General features: G+C 31.4%; 1 protein-coding gene and 1 long non-coding RNA gene across 2 annotated transcripts; one reads left to right on the plus strand and one right to left on the minus strand.

The window, feature by feature from the left end:
- The first annotated feature begins 2,642 nt into the window (after positions 1-2,642).
- LOC145819085 (protein FAR1-RELATED SEQUENCE 5-like) lies at positions 2,643-4,082 on the plus strand. The gene has a single exon (XM_082913070.1). The coding sequence runs from the start codon at positions 2,643-2,645 to the stop codon at positions 4,080-4,082; it is 1,440 nt and encodes a 479-aa protein (XP_082769196.1).
- Positions 4,083-4,468: 386 nt separating this feature from the next.
- On the minus strand, positions 4,469-6,556 carry LOC114263290 (uncharacterized). The gene is made up of 2 exons (XR_014360459.1): positions 4,877-6,556; positions 4,469-4,806 (listed from the first exon to the last, which is right to left on the minus strand). It is a non-coding gene; the product is annotated as an uncharacterized LOC114263290 (long non-coding RNA).
- Positions 6,557-11,408: the final 4,852 nt, after the last annotated feature.

The following is an 11,408-nucleotide window of genomic DNA, read 5'->3' on the forward strand; positions in this document are numbered from 1 at the left end:
TATTCCACATCTCATTAAATATGAACAACTACACTAGTTTTCATATCACAATCACATCCGGTAACCTCTTAAGAACCATTTCTAACCGTGTTGATTTTATTCCAACAGATACATTAAGCAAAATAATATTGCTAATGCCCAAAAAAATATCATTTTCTTTCCAAACTCATTCTCCAAGCATTATTCAACTATGACATCCTATTTTGATCAAAAGCCCCAAAAGTTAGATGTAATTCCTTTGTTTTCCCTAAAAATACTCTTCTGGTCACAAACCGGTAAAAATTTCAAAACCAATCGGGTCGAAGTCCGTTTTTGTTCAAATTTAAAACATAGCTCTTTCATAACCTTACAAACGCAATTTGGACATCAACTTTTTATTTTTCTCAAAATTTCTCTTTCAAGAAAATAAATCACAATTTTTTCAAAAATTCTAATTAAATTATATACAACTCCAAGCTCCATATAATCAAGTAAAAGTGTATAAAGAAGTGTAGGAAAAATCCCTACCACAAGCCAAGAAGCTTTCAAATTTTTCGGCAACAGAAATTATTATTTTTTTTTGAGCCAAACGACGCCTTTTCCGCCCTCTACGTTTTGATCCAAAGCACTAGGGGTCAAAAATGACATATACTAGATCAAACCCATGAAAAACCAACATTTGAACCCTTTTTCTCTTCTTCTCATGGCAAGGACTCCCAAAGTTTGACAAAAATTTCATTTGGTCACTTTTATAGATATTTCCTAAACAAATTTCTAACTAAACAAATATCTAACTATATATATACACCTATATATATATATATATATATATATATATATATATATATATATATATCAATTAAAAATACATTTCAACATCTTTAATGAAAAAAGTAAATATAATATTTTCTCACCACAAAATATATTTCGTTTAATGGTACACACCATGAATATTAACAACTCTTTTATGGTAATTAAATAATAATAATAAAAGCACAACACTATTACATGGTTACTAATATGTAACAATTCAATCAATTGGGTCCAAAATGAATGGAGTTTAATAATTTAAAATAAATCTCCAACTGCGATTAAAGTATAAATTCAATTCGATTCAACTCGTTATGGGTTTTATAATTTTGATAATTCAAATTATTTATTTTGTCGAATCCTCCATATATATCATCTACAAAAATGACCAAATAAAAAAAAAATTAGGCCGATTCAATAATTGTAACATATTCAATTTACTGCACTTATCTTTAAAAAAAATAGATGACAAAATGTATTTTTAAAAATATGACATATTTTTTTTTTTTTTTTTGGTGATAAATATCATAAATTAAATAGGCTATGATTATCGGATTGACCAAATTTTTTGTGTGAATAATATGCACAAAGAATCTTACAAAATGTATGCTTCATATTATTGAAACGAGACATGTGGTGAATCCCTTGAGCCGATGCTTGAGGGAAGCTCAGTTAAATTCAATTGTTAGTTAGGAATAATTTTAAAATTGAGTTTTTTTATTTTCAATATTTTTTTTGATCAATTGTTGGTTTGGGCTTATCAATGAGGAAGTGCGATAGGATGGATCTAGTCATTAGTAAGATGATGTCAAAAGATTATAAAAACAGTTCCGCTACGTCGCTCGAAAACTTACCCCCCGAATCCCCCGAAATTGATAAAGCTGAGTTTTGAGATCACTGTCAATCTACCAACACCACGCGCGAAATAGAAGAAGAAAAGAGAGGAGAGGAGAGAAAGAGGAGCCCGTTGAAGAAGAATACCACTGAGATCGACCAGAATACCACTGAGATCGACCACCGACCTGGGTGGCCACCGACGACCAGCAAAAACTCTGCCGAAGTGACTGTGTTGTTCGGCATTTCTTCTTCTGAGGCCTCTGTTTCTTCTTCTTCATTCTGTTTCTTGTCCAAGGGTATGTCTCTATTTCTTCTTCTGAAATCTAGTTCATAGAATGCTGCTGTTTTGTTAGTAATGTATTTATTGATTTAGTAGTGGTAATCTTTGTACATAATTTTATAAAAACCTAGTTGATTTATACATAATTTTATAGAGGGAAATGTTTGAGAACTCGACCGGAGAGAGAATTATGTATAAATCAGCTAGGTATTATCAGACTCCAAAATTATGTTTATAGAAACCTAGTTCAAAAATGGTATTATCCACAAATGGATTTCTGAATTTGTGGACTAACCTAGTTCATTCTGAATTTTTGTGCTATTCATCTATTTGTGGATTTCACAAAAATGAATTTGTCGATTTCAGAATTTCTGTGCTGTTCATCTAATTGTCCAAAGACAATCAAGAAATCCATTTTTGTGGACTAACCTAGTTCATTCTGTTTCTTGTCCAAGGGTATTATCCATTTTTGTAATTAAATGTGTCTCAATGTGCTCTTTGTTCTAAGTGATAGGTTCAAAACCCAGTTAAGTCATTATGCATAAGTTTTTTGTATGAACAGAACATGTTTTGGACAAACTGTTTCACACTTTGCATTTGAGTTTGATGAACATAATTTGTGTATGAACAGAACCTATATGAACATAACCATAATTTCTGAACAGAACCTGTATGAACATAATTTGTGTGATGTATACAAACTGTTTCACACTTCGCATTTGAGTTTGAAGGTACAATGGACATTGATTCAAACCATCCTACATTGAGTGGGGGTGAGGAAGTTGAGGAAGCAGAGAACAATCCTACATTAAATGAGAGTGAAGAAATTGAAGAACCTAAGAAGGGGATGTGGTTTACCTCAAAGCAAGAAGTTCACGAGTTTTATGCAAAATATGCTAAAAACCTTGGATTTGCTATAGCTTACAGAACACAGAATGTTACATCGGATGGAAAGGTGAAATACTTTGGAATTGAATGTACTCGGGCGCAGAAGAGGACAAAAAGATCAGAAGTAAACCCCCTGAAACCATCTTTGTCATCAAAAATTGATTGTAAAGCTAGGATAAGAGCGATTTTACAACCAGATGGAAGATATAAGTTAACTACAGTTGTGCTTGACCATACGCATGATTTAATTCCTAGCGACTCACGCCATTTTCCAATGAATAAGAGGATTCGTACTCCTGTGAAGAGAAGATTAGAAATAAATGATGAAGCAGGAATAGGGGTATCTAGGAATTTTCATTCTATAGTTGTTGAAGCGGGGGGATATGAGGCATTAACATTTGATGAACGAGATGTAAGGAACCACATTGAAAATGCTAGAAGATTGAGGCTTGGGGTAGGAGACGCCGAATCAGTTGCGTTTTATTTTCATAGGATGCAACAAGAAAATTCAAACTTCTACTCTGCAATTGACTTTGATGTAGATGGTCGCATTCGAAACTTGTTTTGGGCGGATGCAAGGAGTAGGGCGGCTTATAAAGCATTTGGGGATGTTGTCTCATTTGACGCGACCTATCTTACAAACAAGTATGATATGCCGTTTGCTCCGTTTGTAGGAGTTAATCACCATGGACAGTCAATCTTGTTTGGTTGTGGGCTATTATCTAATGAGAACACGGACACTTTTGTTTGGCTATTCAAAGAATGGTTGAATTGTATGTCAGCCACTCCTCCAAATGCTATTATAACTGACCAGTGCAGAGCCATGCAAAATGCCATACAGATTGTCTTCCCAGAGGCTCGACATCGTTGGTGTTTATGGCATGTAATGAAGAAAATTCCCGAGAAATTGAGAGGATATTCCCAATATGAAGCCATTAAATTCACTTTACAAAGTGCAGTCTATGATTCTTTCAGAAAAGATGAATTTGATGAGGAATGGCAAACGATGATTGAAAAGTTTAGCCTCCATGACAACGAGTGGTTGGGAGTATTATATGCTGAGCGACATAGGTGGATTCCTGCCTATGTGAAAGATGTATTTTGGGCTGGCATGTCAACTACACAGCGAAGTGAGAGCATGAATGCGTTTTTTGATGGCTATGGAAAATATAAACTCTATCCAGACAAACATTCTTACATAGACAAACATCTATCTCTGATGATTTGGTGTGTGCATCTATCTCTGATTCTGTGTTTGGACAAACTCAACTTTTGGTCATGCTTCTAATGTGTGCATCTATCTCTGATTAGCATAGACAAACATTCTTACACCTGAATTTTTGAATGTTCAATTGCATCAACCAGCTTCAAATTTGTGAACAAATTTGCCATTCACAAACCAACCTGGTGAACAAATTTGCCATTCACAAACCAAGCAGACAGTTAAAAGTTCTTCTTCCTACATCCCAACCTGGTGAACAGATTAAACACACACACATATTACATCCCAACCTGTCACCAAATGTCATCCAACACACACACAGATTAAACACACCTAAGGTGAATCATCCCAACCTCATACAGAATAAACACAAACACGGATTAAACACACACATATTACATCCAACCGAATGATTATATAACATCAACCAAGATCCAAAGGCAAAAGTGAGATACAAAATCAAGATCCAAAGCCAATGACATAAAGCATCAAGTCCATTAAGTCCATAACTACATCCATCAAATTCCCTAAAAGCTATCAACTTAGTAATTTACATTATAAAATAGAAAATAATACAAAATACAATGACACAAAGCATCACATTCAATTTCATCTCCACCCTTCGAAGTCTTCTACCATGCTCCTCAAATTCATTATCCATCTCATAAACCCTTGTGCTTCGATCGTTAAATTCTTCGCTTCTTATAGATGTACGAGGTGTAGCATTGAAGATCTCGTCGTCGTCATTATCATCTGCAAACTTGAAGTAATTGCAGTGTTCCTCACTAACCTACAATGCATGACAATCAGTTAATCAAATGAGGTTAATAAATTTCCAAACAAATTTCCATACTGCTTACATATTTCGATGGACACACAAAGTACACACGGCCTTTATTTCCATTCTGATTTGACTTGACAGTGTGCCTGGCAGCTGTTATCCCACAATCGCACAATCTTCGTTTCAATCTTATGTTGCTATTGTTACTAGAGGAACAAGCCATTTTGTAATCTGCATACAGAATGGAAAACACAGACAAGATACATACAAAGCTATGTCCAAAATTTATATTTAGTTTTCCAAAATTCATATGAATTGAATGCAAAACCCATATGAATTGAATTCAATCCAAAGAAAATTGCAGTGTCTAAAACAAACAATTCCAAAGGCACTGCTATGTCCAAACCTCAAAATCAACTTTCGTTGCCTCATGAATTGGCCCGTTTGGTTCCGAAACCCAACAACATGCACTGAGTTTAGAGCACCGACAACCCATCCCAATATTAAAATTTGGAAGAAAACACCAATGAGTCTTGAAACTTCACACCAGAGATAACCAACAATCAAACCCAGATTGACATGCCAATCTAGTTAATCTTCTCTTTGAAGACCCATTTAAAATTTCTTGTGGTACCAATTATTATTCCTAAACTAAATCCAGATCATCTCATGAAACACTTAATGATATAGTAAAACCCATGTTTGAATTGCTCTCAAAAAAAAAAAATACAAACCCACAAATCAAATATGCATATAGACCAATATAATTTGTAAATAGATAGAAGTAATAGCTAATCATTTGATACAAAAAATGAATCAAATGCTTAACTCAGAACATGTTCAAATCTGAATCTGAGTCTTAACAGAATGAAAATAGTTACAAAATTGGGTTTGGGGGATTGTTGCTATTTCATACCAAATATCAAAATTAAGTAGATGGAATTCATGCTATTTCATACATTCTTATACATTATTGAACCTGTTCTACTCTTTTCGATTTCCTTTCAAACCTATATACATTCTGTTTAATACATTCCATACCACATATCACAAAATGCATTTAAACAGAATATTTACCCCATAACAATCAGAAATTGGGCAATAAAACCAAAACCCTAATAAATATCACACTGTGCAGGACTTATCAACAACAATTATTTACACCAAAACCCTAATAATATCACAAATTGGGCATTACATAACAATCATAACAATCAGAAATCAACATAACATCTACGAATTCAACACAAAACCAAAACCCTAAAATTAATTGAAGAGAAGAAAACCCTAAAATTAATTACATAACAATCATAAGAATCAGAAATCAACATAACATATAAACACAAACTCTAGTTGAAGAGAAGATCTGGGAGTCCACACCCATAGCTGAAGAGAAGATCTACGAGTCCACACCCGTAGTTTAAGAGAAGATCTGCGAGTCCACAGATCTGCGACTCCACACCCGTAGCTGATGAGTAGATCTGTTATGCGAGTCCACACCCGTAGCTGATGAGAGGATTTGGAAGTGATTAAGGGCTCGGAAAGAGAGTGAGTATTTAGATGAGAGGATTAAGGGCTCCAATGGAGTCGACTGGAGAGAGGATGCTCGAAGCTGAGGAGAGAGTGAGTAGCGCGTAGCCAGAGATGGGTTTTGGAGTGTGATAAAGAAGTCTGATAAAGAAAGTGTTAGAAACGACGTCGTTTCTAAATTTCGGGGGATTAGGGGGAAACTTTTTCGAGTTCTCAAACATTTCCCTTATAAAAATTATGTATATTATACTAATATTAGTAAGATGATTTCAAAAGATGAGAAATAATTTAGTTGTTTGGGATGTACTATATAAGTGTACTTTTTTACTTCCTGATTAAAAAAGTAAAAAAAAAAATACGTATGTTTGGGATAATTTTTTAACTTTTTATAAAAAGATGTGTAATAAAATATTATAATAAAATCAAAATGACAATTTTACTATTTTTGACTTTTTAATTTTTTGGGTAGTTGAATTCAAAGGACAAATACCCTTGAATAATAAAAACTTTTTAAACTTTTTTTAATAACTTTTGACTTTTTAACTTTTTTTAACAAGAATACTAGGTATCATGAAAGAAGTATCATGAAAAGTCTTCATGAAGAATCTCCACCCTTGGATTAGTTTATAGTGTTTGTAATGTTTTATTGTATGTTATACAATCACCCTTGAATTTGTTTCATGAAACTTTTTATGATATTCTTTTCATGATGTGTAGCATTACTCTTTTTTTAATTTATCCCAAATAATATGTGTTTTTGTCACCTAAAGTTTGAATCTTGAATCCGTTCTTTGATGGGTGTCTTTATAACTTTCAATAACCAAAACTAGGACCTAATGTCTACCGCACCCATCAACTTGAATTACCAGCAATTTTTCTCTAAATAAACAGACTGCAATTATCAAATATACTTGATTTGGATTTCACATGAGTTGGCAAAGCTTAATTAGACATAGGAATGCAAATCATGTTTTCTTGTGTGTGCACACACGAAACTGCAAGCCCACATTCAAAAAGCAACAATAAAGGGGATGAACATTGAGCAAGATGACAGTTAAAGTATAGATTTCACATGCAATTCATTGGACCAAAGCGTAACGCACTATGGCCATCAATATATAGAGAAGCTTGCAGCTACCAAGCAAGCACACAACTTGAGAGAGAGAGAGAGAGAGAGAGAGAGATGGGGATGAACATGCATTTAGTGGTGGGTTTGATGGTGTTGGTAGTTGCGACGAGAATGTGGAACAAGGGGGGAGTAGTGGTGGTGTCGGGGCAGTGCCAAGGAGACCTGCCTGGACTGATGGCACAATGCCCCAAGTACGTAGGCAGGACAGGGCCTCAGGTTGAGCCATCTAAGGAGTGCTGTGATGTAGTGAAGACAGCGGATGTAGCATGCGTGTGCAAGTACATTACTAAGGAAATTGAACAGATCATTAGCATGGAGAAAGTTGTCTTTGTTGCTCAGTCCTGCGGCAAACCACTTGCCCACGGCTCCAAATGTGGAAGTAAAGACTATATCCTCTCTTCCCCTCTCATCTATCCTTTACTTCATTTACTTCTTCTCATTCATTTTTCTTTTTTTTTCTTTTTTTCTTCTATGTTTCTTATTTATTTATTTTTGGACAAATTTTTTTTTTAATAATTCGACTAATATAAAGGGGAGGATGAGGAGATAAGGAGTACAACTAGATTACATTAATAAACACAAAGGTCTAGATAAAGAGCATCATTATTCACAAAACATCTCGCAATTAAGTTGGTACATGTTTCTTAATTAGTTCTCTAGTTTAGTGATGGATCTCATGGTGGCAGTCGCATCTCCAAAATTTTGAATGTGGCATGTCGTCTCGTGCCAACTTAGTTGGAATGGGTTGGTTTCGCTCTGATGCTTCTTGTGTTTTTCTCCTTTATTGATATATCTTGCTCTATTTTTCTTTTATATTCATTAATAAATTGGTTTTTCTCACTCTGATAATGAACACAAGTAGTCAAACAGCTAAGAGAGAGACACAGCTAAGTTTCTAACCCCCTTTCCTTGTACTTTGTTTTCTATGTTGCAGGTTACACAGTTCCATGAAGTTAATAGAAGAGACCTTATTATTATATGTAATGCAAAGTCCTTGTATTTCATGAGCTCTTCTGTACTTATAACCGCTTAAAAGTGTGACTTCGTTCACATGTATTGGAATAAACTTCTCTTTTTTCAGAATGGGAAATGAATTTCTAGAGAGAGAGCAAGATCTTTGAGCAAAATATAGGGTAGCACATAAAAACTGTTAATTTTCTCAATTATAATAAATTATAGAATTTCTCAATTCCACACAAAAATTGTGAAATTTCTAATTTTTTTAACATAATTTCATAGCCAATATTGATAATGTTTGATAAATCTCAACAAGGAGATTCCAAAAATGTAACTTTTGTGCAAAGAAAAGATCTACAATTAAAATTATGACATTTTATAGTTTGAAATAAAATAAATAAATTGCAAACAAAAAAAAAAAAAAAAATCAGTTACAGTAAGGCTCCATTTGTTTTAACTTTAACTCATTTTTCGTTATTTGGTTGAATAAAAATCAAATAAAACATTTTTCAAGAAAAATATTTTTGCCTCATTTTTCCAAAAATGATTTTAAAAATTTCGTAAGTCAATTTTTATAAAGTTGACTCTCACTCACTACCTTTTGAACATATTTAGTCTTTTTAAATAAAATATATTAGCTCCACTGAAAAGTCATAAATAACACTTTATTGAATCAAAAATTTTCTTTTAGTCAATAAAATAGTGTCAACCAAATGCTGAAAAATAAAAAATAAAAATAAAAAAAATTCTATGTACAATTTAATTTACAAGAAATATATTTTTTTTGATAAATATTTTATGTCGAAATAAACGGAACCTAATTGTAAAATTTCTTAGTACACACAAAAATTGCAAAATTTCTCAATTTTTTAAAACATGATTTCATAATCAATAATGATCATGTTTGATAAAACTCAACAAGTAGATTCCCCAAACTACAATTTTTATTGAAAAATAAATTTGTACAATAAAAATTATGATAATTTGAATTTTAAAATTTAAAAAAAAAAAAACATTTACACACAAGTCCTAATTTATGAACTTATACTCCGAAGTCATAATTAAGATTTTTTGGACTTTCAAGCACCATTAAATTTTTAATAATCAAAATTGCCCTTCAAACAATGATTATTCATCATTTATGATTATATATAAAAGAACATAATAATTTAAAATTTATTTTGATTTTTAAAACTTTAAAACATCACCTTTCAAATTGAAAAAAAAAATAAAAAAATTATGTGCAAAAAAAAATTTTTGAAAAAATTGAATTTTTTTTTTTTTTTAGTGCAAAATTGAAAATTTTGTGTCTATAAAGAGGTATGATGATGGAACATTGATATGCAAAATTTTAAAAAAAAATTAAAAATGAAAAATTGATAATCTTATCGGTTTTATTGAATGGTTGAATCAAACCAATAAATAGAAAGGCAAAAACGTTTAATCTTATGCTCTATTTTTTTTTTAATCAATTAGTGAAACAATTATCCAGAACATTACTATGCAAAATTTATAATGATTCTAATTTTAAAAATTGAGAAAAATTGATAATATTCTTAATTTTATTAAATACTATACATTTATAAATACGATTTTAAGTAATTAACTCGAAAAGAAAAAAGAAAAAAGAAAAAAGAAAAATTAACTTGATAACTCAACAATGCAAGTTGTGTTACTACGCACATAAGATGCGCCCCACTAATCAAAACCGTCCAAATCTTCACTTGAAATTTTAAAATGGGACTTAATGGGTTGAATACTGAAAATTTTAGTAAAATATTTGAAATTTTTAACATTATTCCTAAACTCAATGGAATCTTTTGAATTAACTAAAAGCTTAAGTTTCGTTTGGGAAGTGGGTTGACTTTTTGACTTTTTGAACTATTTTAACTTGGGGCTAAAAAGTCTGGTTTTGGAAGGTTTTTTTGGTTTTTTTGGCTTTTTTGATTTTTTTATGAGAGAAATAATGTAATGATTATGGGTTGAATGTAATGTTTTGTCTTATTAGGCTAAAGAGCCTATTTTATTTTTTATAACTAAAATAGTCAAAAAAAAACCTCAAATCTTGCTTCCCAAATGAAGCTCTAATCTATTACAAATGATATGGATGGGAATTTCCACCAGAAAACCCATGAATTTTAATTTAGGCAACAAAATTAGATGTGGGTTTAAGATTTACTAAGTGTGAGATGATTATTGATGTCACTTTTGGAACAATAAAACACATCATATGAGAACTTGTGCAAAGGGAATATTACCTCAGTACACTTAACTTAAATTTTAAAATTTTAATTCATATTATATCTTAATGTAAATTTATTAATAGAGATAACACATATTAAATCTTAAAATAAAATATTAATTTTTTCTCATAGTATATTCTAATCAATTATACGTATTGTTCCAATTCAAATCTATTCATTTTCTTTTCAAAATTTTAATTATTTTATCTTCTTTTTTTTTTTTCTTCACTTCAAAACTCCAATCCACCCCACTAAAAGTCACGATTATCATCAATATTATTATTTTTTATTATATTATTACTTGTAAATAGAAAAATATTTAAACAAAATCAAATATTGTTACATATTTAAACAAAAATTTACATATATTGTTGCTCTGACCTTCTCATCTCCAAATCCTCAATCTTAGATTACTTTATCAGTCAACGATCTCTCTCTCTCTCTCTCTCTCTCTCTCTCTCTCTCTCTCTCTCTCTCTCTCTCTCTCTCTCTCCTGATTTTGTAAAAATTTTCATTCTGTTTGGTTGTAGAAAAAATGTTCAAAGGGTTTTTTAAAAATAATTTAAATTTTTTAATTTATTTTATTTGAGTACTTCTCAAAAGGATAATTTAGAAAAAAATATATATATATTAAGAATAAATTATAATCCTAAATAATTTAATATGATATATTTAAAACTTAAATATTTTTTGAATGCAAATAAAATTCCCCGTATTATAAGGCCACGGGGCATTCACAAATAATTCGGCAT

Source organism: Camellia sinensis, chromosome 2, assembly GCF_055761805.1.
Source record: "Camellia sinensis isolate YWXY chromosome 2, ASM5576180v1, whole genome shotgun sequence".
NCBI lineage: Eukaryota > Viridiplantae > Streptophyta > Magnoliopsida > Ericales > Theaceae > Camellia > Camellia sinensis.

Coding starts and splice junctions, on each gene's coding strand:
- LOC145819085 (XM_082913070.1), top strand. CDS start 2,643: ATGGACATTGATTCAAACCATCCTACATTGAGTGGGGGTGAGGAAGTT.